The 21,058-nt window shown below is 40.9% G+C and overlaps 1 protein-coding gene across 1 annotated transcript; it reads right to left on the reverse strand.

Annotated features, from left to right (window-relative positions):
* Positions 1-19,833: 19,833 nt before the first annotated feature.
* On the reverse strand, positions 19,834-20,702 carry LOC148014421 (uncharacterized). The gene has a single exon (XM_087666548.1). It carries the CDS (start codon positions 20,700-20,702, stop codon positions 20,037-20,039), a length of 666 nt encoding a protein of 221 aa, XP_087522674.1. The 3' UTR covers positions 19,834-20,036.
* Between the last annotated feature and the right edge of the window lie 356 nt (positions 20,703-21,058).

Consider the following 21,058-nt stretch of genomic DNA (forward strand, 5'->3'; position numbering starts at 1 on the left):
ATGGGGTTGTTTTGTTATGCTTGATGTTCCACAACTCTGTCAAACCTTTGATCACCTTATTCAGGAAATGAGTTCCGCGGTCCGACACTAATTCTTTCGGCGGACCAAACCGGCATATTATCTGCTCTAAAAGGAAACTAGCAGTTTCTTTAGCATCATCTTTCCTTGTTGCCCGTGCTTCTGACCACTTTGTGAAGTAGTCAGTTGCTACAATGATGTATCGCTTTTGCGTAGTTGATGACGGAGTAATAGGACCCACAAAGTCTATTCCCCACTTCTCAAATGGAAGTATCGCCATAATAGGGGTGAGTGGTCGTTTCCTATTCTCTCGACTATCATGCCGTTGGCAAATATCGCATCGCTTAACATACGCAAACGCATCCTGGAAGATGGCAGGCCACCAATAACCTGCTCTTAAAGCCTTCTGTGCTGTAAGCCGTCCAGCAAAATGGCCACCGCAAGCAGAATCATGGCACTCTTCCAAAATGAATGGCACCTCGTCAGGCGTCAGGCATCACACACCAGTGATAGATGTCATCAACCCCTTGCCGATATAATGTACCTGCGATCAATGCAAACTTTAACGCTTGCTCCTTAATTTTCCTTTTCTCAGCCTTAGATAACTTGGATCCCGCCTCTCCCATTGATAAATAATGCGTTATTGCAGCATACCAGGAGGGAATAGATGCCGTATCTATTTTAAATATCATCTCCATGTCACTACCTTCAGCCACAGATTCTTTCGGCTCCCCAAAGTCCACTAGACATTCCACGATGCCTTGCAACCTTGGTGGCTTACTCTTGATTTCATAATCAAATTCCTGCAAAGTGATTAACCACTTCGCTAGACGTTCAGGCGGCTGTAGCTTATTCATCAATAGTCGAAGTCCCTCCGCCTTCGTATAAAGTACGACTTTCTCATAAAGAATGTAATGCCTAAATTTCTTGGTCCCAAAGACCATCGCTAGACACAGCTTCTCCATGTAGGTGTAATTGATTTCGGATACCCCCAGCTTCCGACTAGCAAAAGCAATCGGGTGGTACCACTTCTCTTCCCAAATTTGGGCTAAACAGCAGCTGATACTATACATGGTGGCTGCTGAGAATATATAGAACACCTCACCTCTTTTAGGTGCTTTTAAAACGGGCGCTCTTGCTAGCTCTTGTTTCACATCCTCGAATGCTACCTTACAAGGGTCACCCCATACAAACGAACAGCTAAAGGACAATAAATTTGTAAGTGGCAACGTTCTTTCTGCTAAGGCGTTAATGAATCTACGGTAGTAACCAACCGAAGACAGAAAGCTATGAACCTCTTTCGGAGTGCGTGGTGGACCCATGGCAACTATAACTTTGACCTTCTCAGGGTCTGTCGCAATTCCTACCGAACTGACCACATGACCCAACAATAGCCCATAAGGTACTCCAAAAACACACTTCCGTGGGTTTAGGGCGATGCAAAATTGTCTATAGCGCTCAAAGCATTTTCTTAAAATGATCAACTGCCTTGCTCTCACGGTGGCAGCCCCTAAGTCATCAATAAACACCTTCAACTCTTCAGGAGATATGTCACCGAATGTCTTATCTGCTGTTCGTTGCCACGAACCAGGCGCATTGCATAAACCAAAGGCCATCACATGGTACGCGAAAGTACCAAATACAGTAATGAAAGTTGTTTTCAACTTGTCCTCTTCTGCAATTGCCATTTGGTTATATCCTGCAAAGCAATCCATAAACGAATATATCTCCCTACCCGCTAATTGATCCAAAATCTGGTCAATAAACGGCAACGGGTAATAGTCCTTAACTGTGTGCTTATTCAGCTCCCTGAAGTCTACACATAAACGGATTTGATTATTCTTCTTCTTTCTAATCACAACTGGCGAACACCATTCCGTGTGTTGCACAGGAAAAATCAAACCCACTTTTCGAAGCTTCTGTAACTCTTCAAACAGCCCGTCCCTCAATTCGAAAGGCACACGCCTTACTTTCTGTCGTACAGGACGACTGCCCTCTTTCAACGGAATTGTATGAACAGCAAGGCTAGGAGGAATGCCTCTCAACTCATCATAACTCCAGGCAAAGATATCATGGAATTCCTGGATCAAGGCCACATAGTCCTCCCTTTCTGCTGTGCTGAGCATAGAGCCTAATTTGATTGGCCGCGAATCATCAGGTGTACCAAGGTCTAGCTCGATAACATCTGCATCTCTTATACGATCTTGGGCCTCTATCGGCTCATTCAAAGTGATCTGATAGATGTCCTCCGTGGTGGATCCCTCTTTGGACTCATCACTCGATGATGTCTCACTAGCAGATAAATCTTCTAATGTCTCCAATTCTGTAGAAGATAGAGGAGCTCTCTCACTCTGCGAGGACTCAGGATAAGCATCAACCACCACACGCTGGGCACCTCTGCCGAATATTAATCGACCGGCAGGTATATCAACTTGGCAATCCGCTTGCAAGATCCAAGGTCGTCCGAGTAATACTTGGTAACTTGGCCGCCCTGCAAAACGAATCACCCTAAAGTCCAACATGCATTCTACATTTGCAACAGTGACATGGACCTTAGTAATGTAGCCTTCCGGCTGTCTCAAACTGTCATCTGCCATTCTGAGAATTGTGGAAGTATCTTTCTGAATCGCAAGACCCAACCTTTCCATCAGTTCAGAACTCATAATGTTAACAGATGATCCTGTGTCGACAATGGCATAATCTACTAATATCCCATCAACATAGGCTGCAACCCTTGGGTAATGCTTCTCAGCATGCTCGAACCAGTCATCACCAACTCGCGCAATACCCAAAGGTTCTACAATATACCTGGTACGTAGGATCTTTCTAAATTCCTTACGCACTCCTGGGGAAAGCTTAATAAGCTGTAGAAGATTCACATCCGGCTTGACTTCGCAAAGAGAGCCCGCCAAATCGAATTCATGATAGTTCGATAGAGCTCGCTTTTCACGCCAAACCATCCGCTCTTTAGGTCGCTGAACTGGCTTCATTGCCTCTTTCTTAACTTTCACCTTCTTCTTTGGTGGTTCCTTATCGGCTTTACTCTCTACGGGCTTCAAAGGTCCCCCTTCTAGGGCAGGATCCAAAACTTGCGTTCCTTTGTCGCCTTGTTTAGGGTTCCCGTCGACAGGCTTATCCTTGTCGGCTTCTCTACCCTTTTGACCTCTTGTAAGAACAGCACGCAAATTAGAGGTTTCAGCATCATTAACGCGTACAGCCTCAATCAAACTAACCCCACTACCACTTGGTAGCTCTTCCACTGTAGTCTTTGGTCGTTGAAGTATTTGTTTAGGCCCATTTTCTGGCTGGGAGTCATTTCCTTGGGCACGATGATTGACAGGCCCTGGTTGCCGACTTCCTCGCTGGAGGGAACTGATCTTACTCCAGCAAGTAGCTGCTAAATGGCCAGATTTTCCACAAATGTTGCACTTAACATTTGGGCAATTCCTTGGATAGTGCTGCCCGCCACACCATTTGCAACTAAACCTCGACGGTGCACCCTCCTCCGGGTATCTACTTCCTATTAAATTTTGTTGTTTTTTAAGGAAGTTGACATCAACGGCTATTTGTCGATACTGCTCCGTAATCATGTCGGTATAATGCTTCATCATGTCCTTAACCTCGCCAAGAACATTGGAAGAACTCGACTCATAGCCTTGGTCATTACCATGTCGTTCAATCGGCCTAACAATTCGATTAGGCACAGGCTGTTGAGCTACAGGCATGGTGTTAGAATTGACCGCCTGGCCTCCACTACTTGGAGCCATTTGACTGCCCGTAGGCATCGACATGCTAGGGGGAGCTGGTAATAAAGGGACATTCTGCATCATGTTCCCTCTCCCATTAGGATTAGCCATCACTATCCCTTGACCACTACTGCCATTGGCTATTGCCATATTGTTTCCCAATACTAAACCCATGTTCGAATTGCCTCTAGAAGCATAGGCTGCTTGTAGTCGGGATTCCACCTCTTGTGCTCGTGTAATGGCAGTATCTATATCCCCCAAGGGGACACTACTCAACTGCAATTGGATATTAAAGTCCAACCCATGTAGGAAATATTGCAATTGGGCAGCTGCGGGGATAGGAATAGAGGTGTCCAACTTATGGAAAACCTCTTTTATCTTCTTCGCATAAGCACGAATATCTTCGTGCGGTTCTTGGCGGGTCACGTTGAGTACACGCAACCAATATTGCCCACCCCTTTCAGGGGCAAACTCCCTTTGAAAAGCTCCATAAAATGCATCAATGTTCAAGATGGTTCCGGCTTCTAAACCATGATACCATATAGCGGCTCTTCCTTTGAGAGTCATATTGAAGAACATCATTCAATGCCCTTCTTCTTGAATGCGACAGTTAAACATCAGCTTTTGAAACTCCCTAATGTGGAGTTCCGCATCTTCCTCAACTAACCCATTAAAAATGGGTAGCGGGTAACCTAGAGCCGGCAAATCCGTCGTTCCTGCTGGAATTGCAATAGGCTGCGCCATGACGCGGATTGGATTTGCACTAGGAATAAGGACCGGTGGGGTTACACCTCCCGTACTTGACATGGACTGGCTTATAGAAGGAAGGGGAGCACTAGAGCTTCCACCTTCTCCTAACTTACTGCTTGTGGTCCTAAGACCACTAGATCCACTCCCTCGTAAGGGTTCAGCACCGCTACGCTTAGGGGAATATCTCCTAAAAATTTCAGCACGTCGCCTAGCTCTTTCGTCTCTTTCTTGCTTTTGGATTTCTGCTAGACGATGCTTATCAATAAATAACGGATCAATCTCAGTATCCTTTGGCATAAACTGCTAGTTGATCCCTAAACAACCAGAATTCAAGAACCGCCACTTTTAAGCGGCTCCCGGCAGACGCACCACTGATGGACCTAAAAACGGGCCGGCACTGGCTCATGCACTAGCCGGACCTCGTCACTATGCACAAGACAACCCCTCGGCCTCGCGGCCAGGAGCGTCTATCAAAATCCCTGCCTTCCTAAACATTGCGTTTGTAATACGTTGTAGTCCAACTGATCCTAACCCAATATTACTCCTCAGAGGGAGTCCCTTTCACATAGCCAAAAGGCTCGAATCACATACACATGGGGTTCCTCCTACGGCTGAATGCCGTCAACCCTCTGTGACTCTCCTACACCTTGGGGATTGGCCCCTCGATGCGTCGCTCAACATTTAGACATTTCGCACAAACGTCCCTCAAGGTGCCAAATAAGCGTATCCAGGAATGTACCATTGTCCTTACTTGATTTCCCCTTTATGATCCCACGACTAGCCTACAGCATGGGTATCTCACTGCCTCTCAACGTAGGTCATGTCATGATGAACCAATTGCAATGCATGTCCAGGAGCTAACCACTGATACTCTTAAATTCGTTTCATGCTCCATGCATTTGGTGGATGTCTAGTGCTCAAACATTTAGCAAAACAGTATCGTGCACAAGTGCAAATCATTCTTTTAATGGTTTCCAACTACCGTTCATGCTTCGTTGCATGGGCTTAGCACCGAGGTGATCCTCGTGCTATTAAGCTCTTAATTTTAATTATCACCCATCCTAAATGCTATGCATAGAAATCAGCAACTTTCCCATCACTTCACATGGCATTTAGACATATTTCAACTTCTCTACCCTTCCCCGTTTAAGTATTGCATCGTTGGATAGATTTATAGGGTATTTTGACATCATTTTATGTTGAAAAAATAGAAAAAGACACACTAGAACAAGAAGGTGGGGTTGAACTGAGGCAAACCCTCATGCTTCAGTCTCCACAAACATTCACCAACATTGTTCTTATTTATCCTTATTTTTTCGGAACCCAAAATGTATTTTTCCCCTATTTTTCATGGTTTTTTCCTATTTTCCCTTATTTTCCTGCATTATTAAATTGCTGAAAATTCAAAACAGGTTATGGGCTGTGGCCCTTAGTTCCTTCTTGCAGAAAAATGAAAGTTTAGTTGATGTTCCTATCCATTTTTCCATTTTTATGCCAAAAACCCTCATTTTCCCTTGTTTTTCATGTTTTACGTGTTTTAGCATATTATTTTGAACCATAAAATGCATATTTTTTCTGATTTTTTGATTATGACCAGCAAGAACTCATGGAAAACAGTAACATGAACAATTTTTAGCCCACATGAACACCATTTCATCCATCAAAAGCCATAAATGCTCAAATTTCCTTTGAAAATTTTAAATTACCGCTTATTTGCGTGTTTCGGGTTTCATGTCCATGGCTGCAAATTTGAAAATCAGCAACACTTCATGTCGAGCACAATCACCAATCACCATTTCCAGCCCGTGGAGCAATCCAATCCATGCCGGACAAGCCTCCATCATTCTTTCTTCTTCCTTCTTCTCCCCACATGAACTTGCCTTTAGAAGAGAGAGAGGGAGGAGAGAGAAAGACTAGAATCAGAGATTTCCAAAGAGGGCATCATTCGACGGGCGAAGGGCGGCGAAAGAGTCAGGATACAGAGGGGAATGAGGGGCAATGATGATTGGGGGGGGTTGTTTGCAGGCTGGATGATGCATGATCAACCATGAAGCGCATTTTTCGGCGCCTGTCTGCGTGCTCCTCTCCACGATTTCTTCATCCTCATTTCATGTGAAATGTCATGCTACATTTAAATTTTGGGCTCCCAAGGGTCACTTGCCCATTTTGGCCAAATTTTGTCCACCTCTTCGCATCTTGACCGGTTTCTTGGCCATTTCTCCGTCCGGACTCGGAATCAAGCTCTGAAAAATCCAGGGCGTCCGGCTTAGCATCTTGCATTGGCCAGTAGCTCGTGTCAACCCGCACGACTGTCTGAAAAATTATGAAAAATCAACAAGTGTCGCTCGGGCGCCTTTAAAGCACTTTGGCGCTTAAAATTGTCCTAGATCGAGCCGCCGCCTTTGATAGTGAATATTTTTCCCTTGATATTCATAATTTTTAGCTATTTTTAAGCACTTCCCGTCACCTAAAATTCCGCTCTCACTAGTCACAATATCCAAGGAGATGGAGCAAAGGGAGGTGGTAGTCAGGTGGGATGTCAAATCAAGAGTGTGGTATGAGTAACCACTTGGGTCCAAGGAAAACCCATCCTACTGTTGTAGGTCATAGAACTTCTCTTGGTCTACATCCTCAACATACTCTTTATTTTAGCAAGTAATTCTTGCTCATCATTGTGAAAATCTTCCATTACATACATGCTATGAACTTTGACCTCGGTTATCTTATAAGGGCATTTGGAGGCACGGTTAGATGTATACTTGTCCCCACATTTAAAGCATAAGCCTTTTTCTTTCCATTCCTTCACAACATCTGGGGGAATGAACCTTCTTAAACCATTCAACACTACATTAGAGAATTTAGGAATCTCGCAAGCTCCAGTCTCAAATGAGAAATAAAGATTTGACCATGTGGCTAAATCTTAACCCCTTTTTTGAAGATAGAACTTGGTACTATGATCTATACCGTATCTAAAAAAATTTTCACCGTCAAGGAAGAGGATAACAATTTTACCATGCGACCAAATACTAACCATCCTATAAATTCCCAAAGTATATGAAAGTTCCCAAACTCCCTAATATAGTGTTATTCGAGGGTGATTCAAGGTGGTATCTATTTTCAGCATATTTGCTTGCACTATTAGACCAAGTGTTATCCCAAAAGTATCCTATTTTCTTTTAGTATGGAAGGGGGGTAAGTGGGTATTTTGGAGCTAGTATTAGGCATGGCATTGCCTCTAAAACCACCCCCATATGGAGCTGACCTCAACAGGGTGCCAGGCTATCCATAACCTTACTAAAAAATCTCATTTTTATAGTACTTTCTTACACATCTTTTAGCCAATTCAATTGCATCAATTAGTGTAGTAGGATTTTGAGCCATGACATCCACCGATAGGCTTGGTTCCAACCCATAGATATACTTGTGTAATTTAGCATCATCACTAATGCTCTCTACCTACATGGTCAAGTTCACATATTGATTTTTGTACTCTCGTACAATGAAATTACATTGGTCAAAAGTGTACCATCGTCTTGCCAATCGCTCTTTTTCCACAAGGGATACAAATACTTGAATTATATGCATTTTAAAAAAAATTCAATCAATAAATTGATGATTTTCTCAATTGATATCACACTACTATGTGTGGGTAAATTCTTCTAAGTGGAGAGATGCAAATATATTTTTTTGATCATTTGTGCAAGGGTAAATATTGAAGTAGGACTCTAATTTAGAGGTCCATTCTTCCAAATTTGATGGTGATAAAGACTGCCCATAGTACTTAGTGAGAAGGATCTTGTCATAGAGATCATTAGGGCCTTGTTGCCCATGGAAACCTTACTTTCCATACATACCATGATGGCCATATACATACCATGTTGTGCATTTATTTTATGATGTCCATTATAGTCATGCTACCCATTATTGCCATGCTACCCATTATTGCCATGCTGGCTATTAATACCATATTGTGCATGATGGGACTGAGCCATATAAGCTCCATCGGGTCTCCTAGGAAGAGTAGGGAAGCTTCTACCAATGGTGGGTGAGGGCCTCACTAGAGGGTTGGATGCATGGATACTAGGAGGAGCTCTACAAAGGCTCATCATCAGCATGAGACGGTTCACCAACTTTATAAGTAGAAGGGGGAATAGCTTTGGATCCAAGAATGCTCTATGTGCCATGTAGTGGCGTAAGTGGTCGAGGATTTGTTGAGTCCTAGATTTTGAGAGGGTTAGGTGCCCAATGGCTACATCAATTTCAAACATTATCTAATGATGGTTGGCAACCATATCATTATGCCTCTCCATGTGATGAAGCTCATGTCAACATAGAGTGTGGTTAAGCATGTTATAGGGATCCATATCACACACTTTTCTCATGCATATCACCATGAAAATCTTGTGCCAAGTTAGGTTCATCATTCATTGAGGTCTTGGAGTCCCTAATCTTCCTCTAGACCTCTTCATGGGCCATACTTTTACCTTTCTAGCCAGCCATTTAGATACAATCAAGACCCATTGTCAGTAAATGGGGGGCAACTTTTAGTGGGAAACTCCAATCGATGATATTTTTAATTCAAATTGAAGGGGAGGAAATATCTTCCAGATGAGCCAATAAGCTTTGTGACAAAAAAAAAATCAGAGAATTGTGCAATTGGATGTCTATGTGTGTCCTGGAGTGATGCACCATGTCCATAGTGGCGTTAGTGCATAAAAATGGCTATAACTTTTAGACCGTAGCTCCGATCGGAGGGATTTTTTTTTCAAATCACAGAGACAAAGCCCTCTTCTAGATGAGCTATAGGGTTCAGTCCTAGGTGTAATACAAGATTTTTCATAATTGGATCTTTGTGATTGTCTCTGATTGACTGTGGCTAAAACACTTTGTGTCCCATTTCCAATTGCACTGTATGAATGGATCATGGGCTAAGGGGCCTGAGAATCATCATAAATAACATTCTAGGTATATTGAGAATAATCCCAAGTAAATTTACATGTTTACTTTCTCTATCATCACTGCATGAGTGGATCTTAGTGTCATACATCTCCTTTGATCGCATACATGTGGAGTGTCATAGATGGGTGCCACAAGCACTAAAAGTGTGTCCAAATGGGGGTATTTCATTGAGTGTGAGGTGACCATGGAGTGTATCTACACCTGCATACAAGTATTGGGCTCTAAATCATTGAGAGGTGGGAAAAGTTTCCCTGGGCTAAGTTGTGCAACCCTTCAAGGTCTTAAGTGTAAGGGAGAGTCACCTCTCTTTTGGCTTACCACTCACATAGCATTTCCTTTTTTTCTCAACCCGAGTGTACATAGTAGATTTTTTACTTAAGCAACTAGCATGAGGTGCATTGGAAAGTAAGAATTGGTTCTTTTCATGAGATGCAAAGATGAAACAAGATCTTGGGTAGGGCTTACCTTGGCAGTCCAGTGACTCACTTGCTACTACTTACCCTTTTTACAATGGTTTACTATCCACTTGGGATTAATATAAGGCATAAAAGATCAAGGAAGAGTTAACGTTAGAAAAGGCAATTGATTGAGAGTTAATCATGATGCATTGGAAGGCAAATGGGTCACTAATTTTAGGTGGGTAGCATGCATACAATGAAAGTTTTAGTTAAGAGAGCATATGCAACCATAATCTCTCCAAGAATGAGAGAGTAAGATCGGATTGACAAGCCTCTTCATTGTTTGGAGAAGACAGATGAAAGATGATCCATCATGATGCCAATTTATCCATCAACCAAGTCCCATTGATTAGATCATGGATGAAGTCTTCAAGGATTTGATGCTTCAATTGATGATAGGGACTCCCGTGCTTGTACTTGAGCTCAATCTTCTCAGTAATGGAAAGCTTCAAAGGGAGCTTTCATAGTTTTCCACAAGAAATCCATACAGGTTCACTACAACAGAAACGAGGTATAGACACGCATGTTAGACGCGCAAAGTCGGGCGCGTCTATCACAGCGTCTATAAGTGTGTGTAAATGTGCGTGTAAATAGATGCAAATTTTGTGTCTATATATCCGCACAAATAGACGCTAATATAGACGCGCCAGCAGATGCACAATTATTTAACCACCTAAAATTAACAATTCACATAATTAAAAAACCAAAGTTAATAATTATTTAACCACCTGAAATTGATTCTTGAGCATGCAAGTGTGCGCATGATAAAAACCATAGAATTAAGAATATACATTGAATCATTGAATTAAAAAAATAGAGTTAATAATTACTTTTTCATTGCTCTCTAATGAATGGTAGTTCCTCTAGTTGACAAGCCTAATATAAGTAATTAGCGGCAAGCGACAGAAACCTTACAATTAGTAGCAAGCATTGCAATATGTATCTTGTAATTTCTCTACGTACTTGAAGATGATAAAATATACTTCCTTTTTATTTATGGAAAATTCAATTTAGCTTTAAAATTTACTATTGATTCTTGAGTATGCACGTGTGTGCATGATAAAAACCATAGAATTAGGAATACACATTGAATCAATAAGCAAATTAAGTATGTTACAGTGAATGATCCATCTCATCTTCAATGAGATTAGCCCTTGCTAAACTATCTACTTCTAGGTCTATGTTACCAAGAGGTAACGAAACAAATAAGTCTATCCCACTATCAGATGTGTTGCTATATTGCTCAATAACTTCATCAATATCATCGACAATCACATTATTCTCTTCTTCTGCATTTCCTTGAGCATCCTCGCGAGGTTCATCTTGTACTATATCACGCATATCATCCATTATGGTGTCATCGTGCACATCATCATTAATTGTTGGATTGTCATCTGCTATCTCCATGTCGGTAATATTACCATATATTGGTTTTGAACGATTAGATATAGGGATGACATACCACCATCGGTTATTGTTTACCATTGGATGATACACAACCTGTATTTGAAAAACAAAAGCAAAAAACTTAAGTACTTATTATATTGTATATATGTATCACATGTATACATATAAAAAAATTAGCCTTTGCATATATACTTGCTCGCATTGTTGAGGTAGTACTAATGTGTCATTCTTGTTTTGGTGAAATTTTGTAGAGTCAATGATTACAAAGCCACTTGGATGACGTCTGATTGTGCAATGCTCACCATTTGTTACCACTTCTTTAAACTACTTCACATCCAATATATATATAAAGAATCGTCTGAAGTCAAGCTTCAGAATATCTTCGATCAAGCCACAATAACCTTCCATGGTACCATTGGCATCCTCGAAGTGAGCAAGGACACCACAATCTTGGGTATTTCTCTTTTCATCTATACGTTGAGTTCGAAGATGTTTACCCTCACACCAAAGTGCATTGAATAATGTGCACTAGTAGTAAAAAACAAAAGATCAAACATGTCAATTATTTATATAAAATAAAACTTATAGAAACAAATTAATTGATAGTATGTCTCACCTTTGATAAGCAACCTCGTGCATATTCCCACTCTTCTTGAGATATATTAATTTCCTCCTCTTTTTCCATTCTCTCCATTTCCTCATGTAACCAATCTATATCAATATGACATGGGAGCGCATTTAGATGATCTGAAAATGAGACATTACGTCTATATCTAGTGCGAAATTATTGTCTTTCGCTTTTTCTTCTTGCCCTTGCTTCATTATATAGTGTCACCCATTTGCTCATTACATCACTATTGAACTTACGAAGTTATTCTTTTGTTAGCACTTTACTCATTCCTTTTCCTTGAGGTACTATAGAGGTCATCCTCAAGTCTTCATCATCTTTCCGTAGTCGTGGTTGAGAGGGATCCACTTCAGCAAGATATTCAGAGATATAAACAAGGGATGATTGCACTAACCAACCCTCAGCCATGCTTCCCTCAGGCCATGCTTTTTGGCTCACAAAATCTTTCAAGGTTTTCATGAAGCGCTCAAGAAAAAACATTCACCTTACATGAACTACCCCACAAAGTGCAATCTCATCAATCAAATGTATGAGTAAATGTAATTGAGTAGTTAAAATGGATTGAGAAAAAATTTCCTCCACCAAACAAACCACCTCAACAGATAATACTCGAGCATCTTGCAATGTGTTTGGATCAATTTCCTTCGAGCTCACGTATCTGTCAAGATGTATGATGTGCTTATTTAATTTTGTGTAGAAATTCAAAGATATATAATGAAAAAATACAATGTATGCACACCTCACAAGCTCTCCCATCTTGTAAATGATATCACGTACATCTTTGGATACACAATGGGATATGCTAGTAGGAAGTACGAACTGAATGTAAACAATATTCATAGATCAAATGATTAGTTGAGGAAAAAATCATCATACCCCAAAGTTTACCCATAGTTACTCCAATAATTACTATATTCATGGTTAGAGATACCCTTGAATCATTTTGTGCCAATCATGGGACTTCAAACCAGATAGTTACTCCACATCTCTTTTCTTTTTCTTTATGAAGGCTCCCTTGAGACATCTCATACATCCTATGGGTGTTCGAAAGCTATATATTTGTTCGTTCACTATTTTTTCCTCGTTCTTTGACAACATCCAAGGTGCATGGGGTAGCTCAATCTTTCCTCTGGGTCCAGTGTGTGGTCAGGCTCGTCTCATGCGACCAATGTTACGTAAATCCTCCCTTACATTAACTAAATCACGAGCCCCTATCAAGTGATCCCATAATGTAGATACAACATTTTTGAATATGTGCATGGGGTCCAACAGGTGATTGATCTTGAGTTCAGTCCAGTATGGAAGACGAAAAAATATAGAGAACCTAACAAACAAACAATATATTATGTAAACAATTCATCATGCTAAATACTTTAAACTCAATCGAGAGAAATCCACTTCTTACCGACTCATGCCGAGTGGAGGGTGGCTGTCGGCATTAATCCATCTCTCCTTCCAATCTCGAATTGTTAGAGATTGTGGAGTCATTCCATTAGTAGGGAGAACATATTTGGGATGGTCAATAGGAAGAAATCGATGATGATTGTCGTAGATAACCTTCTTTAAACGTGCTGGCCTAGAGAAAACTAGAGAGGGATCGCAAATAGGACATGCATAATATCCTGACATGGTTAAACTTGAAAAAACAAGTGAATTAATAAAATGCAATTGATTCAAGTCTTAATTTCAAATATAGAGTTATATACATGTACCTAAACGCTCTCCGTATCCTGGAAAGTCGTGCATGGTCCACAATAACATGGCCTTCAATGTGAAATCTCTAGAGGATGCAGATGCACTTGTATCTTGCACCTCAATACCTTCCCATAACATTTCTAACTCTTCAATCAAAGGCTCTAAGTAAATGTCCATGTTTTTTACCTTGTGCTTTCCAGGAATCAGAAGGGACAACATTATATGTCCCTTTTTAATTGCCATGGATGGAGGAATATTATAATTCACCAATACCACTAGCCATACACTGTATGATGTGCTTTTGATGCCAAATGGATTGATTCCATTCATACCTAAACCAAATCTCAAATTTCTTGGCTTTTCTTTGAAAACGGGCCACAAATTATCTATATGTTGCAATGCCGGTGTGTCTGCAGGGATCCTCCATTTTCCATCACTTGAACGATGACTAGCATGCCATGACATGAGCTTTCCAATAGACTTACACTTGAACATAAGTTTTATACATGGAACAATCGGAAAATGTCGCAAAACCTTACGAGGTACATCCATTGACTTCAACTCCACTTCGTATCTTGATTCGCCACAAACAGGACACTCTCGTGCGAACTCATGAATCCCACGAAATAAGACACAATCATTGGCATATGCATGGATCTTGACATAATCGAGGCCTCCCAGAGATGTCAAGTAATGTCTTGCTTGCTCTCTCTTAGTTGGCAATTTGTTTCCTTTTGGAAGCATTTGTGATAATAACATACATATATTTTTAAAAGTGAGCTAAAAAACCACCAACATATATTTTTGTCTGATTTCAAAATAGAACAATTAATATTATGATTCATAAGCCAAACTGAATTGATACCTACTTCAATAACGCATCCAAAGTGACATTACTCCATCCATAAATTATTTGCAAGTTAAGTATCTCGAGGGACGCACGAAGAACAGAGTACGTACAACCTTCATACAACGGAGTAGATGATGCTACATATGGTGGATCATCTGGCTTCGTAGAGTGACCTTCTCGCTGAACCGGTTGCGAAAATAGATGGTGTACCATGTTTTCCAAAATTTTATCCTCTATGACTTGATGGGGCATTTCATGAGGGCTACTATCATGGTCATCAGTCTCTACTCTTCTTGAAGACTCTACCTCCTCGCATCAACGTTTTGCAACCTCTCGACGCCCGGGAGGGAGCATTTGAGGATGTGGCACTGCATCCTACTCAACCACAAAAGGGAGTTTCATGTACGTTGATATGCAGGTACTCCACGTGTTCCACGTGCATCGACTGAAGCACAAACATCTGTAGAAGCACTTGCATTTGCAGAAGCTTGTGCGTCCAGCGAGGGAGAGGGTAGTTGGCAGAGAGGGAGGAGGGAGAGTCGAGGGGGAGAACGAGGCTTGTGTGGGGGTTGCCTAGGAGGTGGCGAGCGATCACCCTCACCAGTAGATCACGTAGAGGAGGTCGTACGCCAGTACTATAGAGATACAGATGCTGGTGGCATCTTTCATGATGATGAGGGAAGGGATGCAATGGCGGACATGAGGAGCATCGTGCATGCGACGTATAAAGATTGTTTCATTGCCTTCAAAAATCAGAAAAGCGGCTTGTGGCAGGAGGTGTTGAGGGCAGTCCATAGGAGGTACCCAAATCCTGAGGATCAGCGATTCTCGGATGATTGGGGACGTACAAAAGGGAGGGATATGCTTCACAACAAAAGATCCCACCTCATGACACGGGCCAGGAACTCACTGCGGAGGCTAGAGGAGGGGCATGGAGCCTATAGCCAACCACCTATGTGTCACCGCATAGAGTGGAAGAAAGCCAAGAAAAAAGCAGCCGAGAAAGTGAAGAGTCGCTAGCACGCAGAGGCACGACGGATCCAAATGGAAACAATAGGATCGTTGCATTACGGATCGGGCAACAGAGAGTCGTGGGAGGCAGAGTTTGTAAGTATATTTTGATTTCTAAATTTTTTTATTTATATGTATTTCAATTATTTATATATTTTATTTTAATATACTGTGACTCATAATTGTTTGTATATATCTAAATGTTTTGCAGACTACCATCGTTGGTAGGACACCTACTCCTAGAGAGGTAGGTTACCATCGAAGCCATAACCGCGCAGCGACATGGCTTCACTTCTATGAGGAGGGTCTCATCACTAAGAACCAATACAACCGGGCCATGAGGATTCGACAGCCAGAGGAGGCATGTTTTTCTTACTTTCCTATTAAAAGTATAGCTAATTATAACTTTTTCTCCACCTTGTCTATGTAAGCAACCTTGATCTTTTGTGTGTGTAAGCGAACCCGGATGTGGAGCATATTAGCGAGGAGGGGGATAGCGACGCTAGTAGCCATGGTGGTACTAGCAAAGATGTTTCCTCTTCAGATTCGTAGAGGAGCACCATACCTCCTCATGAGGCTTTCTTTTCTTGTATATGTATGATATCTCTTTGAGCCTACTGCTTGCGGCCATGCTTTAGGTCGCAAGCACTTAAACTTCCCTTGTAAATGCTTTTGATATATAATGAATACATGGACTTTTATTTTCAATTCTCGTGCCCGTAAGATACATTGTCTTTTTCCCAAATGCACAATCTGATGTATGGGAGGGGAAAAAAAAACCCAGAGAACATGCTCTCTGGTTTTTTTTTTCCAGTTCAGTTTTGCGCATCTATCCGCGCGTCTAAATTGCAAATAATTCGCGTTTATACCCGCGTCTATAATGCAGATTACACGCGCTTATACATGCGCTTCATAATTCAAATTTTAAAAAAAAATTAAATATCTTTTTTTAAGGACATTTTTTTTCCGTTCGCGTCTACCAGTGCTTGTAAAAGCGCGTCTACCAGCGTGTCTATATGCGTGTGTATATGTGAGTCTATTGCGCGTCTATTTGTGTGTGTAAATTCGTTGATACATGCGATTATAGACGCGAAATGGTAGATGTGCAAATAGATGGGCGGATAGACGCGCCCGTAAGAATTTCTCTATATTCAAAAACCGTGTCTAAATGTGCGTCTATGAGGTCTTTTTGTTGTAGTGGTTGAGCTCCATGTATTCCATTTGGGTAAGAAAGGTCAAGAATGACCTTTGAAGGAGCTCTCGAGGACTAAGATTTCAAAGGTGGGAAGGCTTAAGCTGCCATAACTAGGGTTTTAGATTTGAAAAGGGAATAAGATGGATAAAGAGGAAATAATAAAAGGACCAAAGCTTGATGCTTTGATACCACTTATAATGAATGAAGTTGAGGAGAGAGAAGAATGAGCTGAAGAGAGAGAAAGAAGGAAGAAGAGTAAGAAAGACTAGAAGAGGAGAGAGAAAGACATGAAAGAGAGGAGATAGGAGGAGGAAGCTATGAAAGCTAGAGAAAGAGTATGTAACCCCTAGTTTTTGTATATCCCCCTCATTACATCTAGATGATTTAGCATATTTTCCCAATTGCAAAGTTTCAAATAATGCTTTGTGTATTCTTGCAAAAACCCTTAACTAAAGGAAAGAGAGGTAACCCAATCATTAAAAGGTGCTTAATGTAATAAATATCTTGGCTTATGGGACATTAGATTAGTGATTATAAATAACGATTTTACTTGCATAGCTATATTTCAATTCATTTTAGAAATATTTGAGAAAGATTTTACTTGCATAGCTATATTTTAATTCATTTTAGAAATATTTGAATAACCAATATGACAAAGTTTTTCCTTTTCATTTTTAAAACCTTCCATGTTAATCTTATTGCTTTTCATAGTTGAAGAGGCCCTAAATGGTCTTATGACGTTACATTCAAAACTAAAAGCCTTGCTTAACAAGCACCTTGTTCACCACTTTAGAAGAAACTTTATATCGATACTCCTAATACTTGTCAAGTGAATCTTCTTTCTCCTTTTTCTTGGGCATTCCCTTGCAAGAGGATTGAGGTTCATGAGATACAAGACATGCATTATGAAACATAAAACATCACAAAACAAACAACTTCAAAGGACATTTTGTCTCAAGTCTAAAGTACATTAAAGAGTTACACAATCATGAAAACTCCTCCCTTGTTTTGGGAATTTATAGGAAGAGGAAGAACATAAAGAACTGGGCCAATGCAATAGTTGGATTGGATTAGAAGAGGGGTGTCTATGTTTACACCCTCTTTTGGGAGGAGAATAGAGATTGGTTTTGAGAGGCATGAATCTGTCAACCCCCTTGGATTGGAGGACTAAATGCTCATCAAAGGCTCTTGCCTTAGAGATGGGAAGAAAAGGGTTCTAAATTCATTAAGCTAGCTTCTCCAAGTTTGAAAGCCTTAAAGGGCCTTCAATGCCCTCCATCACGTGTTTCACTCCCTTTGCTCCATTTATTCTCCATGCACTTAAGAGAGCAAACAAGAACAGGCAAACTAAAACACATAGTGCAATAGGCAGTTTTGTAGTTATACGGCCACATAACTACTTTCAAACTTCATTCAAAGCTCTTCTAATGCATAACTATCATGATATTAACCTTCCCATGGTGCTAGTGTAGAATTGATGAATATTCTCAAAAGTTTGAATTCACTTGTAAAAACAATGTTCAAACATAATACAAAAACCCATAATTTGATAATAAGGTCAAATTAAAGGCAAAAGCTTTACATTCATAGCCTACATATGAGAATGCAATCTCCAATTCATTGCCAATATTGGCAACATTTGAACTTGGGTGTCAAGGGATTGAGGAGTCATATGAGTGAATTTGGGAATTACCCAAAAGTTTGGGTACACGTGGTTAAAACTTTGTATCATAACTTGAATTTAGCTCTTACTCAGTTAAATTTTACTGTCAATAGCTTAATAGATTCCATTTGCAAAGCACTTTCCAATGTTAGGTCTTCATATGAAATGGTTGAGATACTTATGGACACTTTTTTTGACTATATACAAGTGGTAATTGAGAGTGTCCCAAATTCATTACAATTGAGTTAATTATATGAAATGATTTTGAGATACTTATGCACACTTTTTTTAACTATATAGAAGTGATTATTGAGAGATTCCCAAATTCATTACAATTTAGTTATTGTGTAAAATAGTTAGTGTCTAAAATGGTTCACACTACTATTCAAAGAATACCAATCCCAATCACACATTTAGCATATCCCAAGTTAGTCCAAGTTTTCATACTTTTTGTTTTATTCATTGCAAAGAAAAATATCACTCAATCATGTGGTCAGAGGTTCCTTTTCATGGAGCACCATGTGTTGGTAATACCCACTTTGAAGTGCCCAAATGAAAAAACAAACCATATGCCTACTCCAAGGAGATTTAGAATTAACAATAACAAACTTGTCATTTTTATTGCAAATGCAACTGTTTGATATAGGACGACTTGATCTAAAAGCTATACTAGGGTGGATATTGAAAAGGACATGGGAGAAGCTATTCAATGTTTCTTTCCTCCTTTTCTAGCCATGTGTATGGGACGTGGTGGAATTGAGGCTAATTTGACTAATGACCTATAGATTCACAGCATGGACGTATTGGGATTGAGGCTTATTTGACTAATGACCTATAAACTATTAGTGACCTATAAGGTGTGATCCTAAATCCTTTAGATGAGAGGTGTGTGGGTTGATTGCATCATTGTCAATTGTTATGTAAACATTTTCAATGGTCATGATCATGTCATTGCCAATTGTCTTCCACTTCCCTATACAACCCTGCCTCAATTGCCCCCATATGCTCCCATACTTTCATAATATAGTACACGAGCTTAGAATTAACCAAAAAGTGAATGCATTGCTACCCCAACTTGATTCTCTTCATTATCCTTGAACCAAAAAGTGAATGCATTGCTACCCCAACTTGAATCTCTTCATTATCCTTGAAATCTTTTCCCTACTACTATGGGCCCATATAAAGTGAAATCTTCTTCCTCCTAAGATGGGCATATAAGGTGAAGCAGTTCAACAATGTCAATTACCTATGAAAGAAACTTAAACGAATGAATGAGCACTATGCCTTTTGAAAAATTCAAACTTAATTCTTGACTAGTATATATTAGCTCCTTTCAAATATTGTCTATTAATGAGTGTGTGTGTCTATTCATAGCAATAGACAAAAAGCTCCATGAAAGGAAGTTGAACTTCCTAGTATATATTTCATCATAGAAGTAGGTCATGAAATAAAAATGGATTTTGGTTACTGCTGTCGGTCGAAAATAATGTTCTCAAAGCTTGTAATGAACTAGTGTATGGCAACTTGGATCCAAAGCCAAGTCAATTACACATTCTACACGAGTTAATAATAACACATCGACTGATGTATAAGTATTATAAACCTGCGTTGATCACTTGCCCGCCCGTCAAAGAGAAGTATCGCATGTTGTATGTTCTACAGAAAATAAAGATCATGTAGGACGAGGGAACTACTGCTAGAGTTTCCCTGCTGAGATAGGGCGCTGATGAATCCATAGCCACGAACACCTCGGAAGCTACCTGTGCCACCGATGACAGCGATCTCGTCCGTGGCGCTGGCCAGGCGCTCCCCTTGGATTTGGACAGTGCCTTTGTGGCGGCCATCGTCGTATGAGAGGAAGGCAACCTGGATGCGGTCGATGACGTTGTTGCGGCCGGAGAGTTGCAGGCTGTTGCTGGTGTCGACGACGAAGCCACGGACGGAGCCGACAACACGGTGCCGGACAGACGCAGACGACGAAGATGCGGCGCTGCTGGCGCAGAAGTCCGTGGGGTTGGCCGGCGCATCAGTGGCGATATGGTTGAAGAGGCGCATCTGGCCGAACGGGCCAGTCGTGGAGGGGCTGAGGGGCGGGAGAAGGTACTGGTTGCGCGGCGAGCCGGCTCCCTCCACATGCAGGAAATATCGCAGTCGATTGTCCTTGAAGGGAGAAGGATCGGGAAGAGGGTCTGGATAATCGATCCTATATTGATCAGTATCAGAGCAATGGATATCTATATCATCGCTAGTTGCTCCTGCCTGCCACACCTGCAACCACACGATCGCCGCTCCGACCAGCAGAACCCTCGTCGCCATCTCCATTGTCACTGCTGAGCACAGCGAAAGCTGCCTTTATAATAAGCTGGCGCTACCTGGAGAAAATCACTTGACCCCACAAACACTGTCGATGGCGGTAAGATGACTGCGCGCAAACATGCATGCATGCATGCAAGAAGTTTAGTTTAACACAGTTTCCCACACGTTTCCTCTCGTTTTTCACTGATTTTTCAATGGATGATTACCCGACACACGTACGCGCAGCCATGCAAGAAGTTTAGGTATAACAAAATTTTCCACTAAATATGTACAGCTGCGGCATGGTTAATTATAAGGCTTAATTATAAGGCTTCATCAGACGGCAGATCCTTGCACTAAATTACAAAAAGTAGCACCAGCTA

The sequence above is a fragment of the Lygodium microphyllum genome, chromosome 25 (assembly GCF_053477565.2).
Source record: "Lygodium microphyllum isolate KBCC chromosome 25, Lygodium_microphyllum_v1.1.10, whole genome shotgun sequence".
Lineage (NCBI taxonomy): Eukaryota > Viridiplantae > Streptophyta > Polypodiopsida > Schizaeales > Lygodiaceae > Lygodium > Lygodium microphyllum.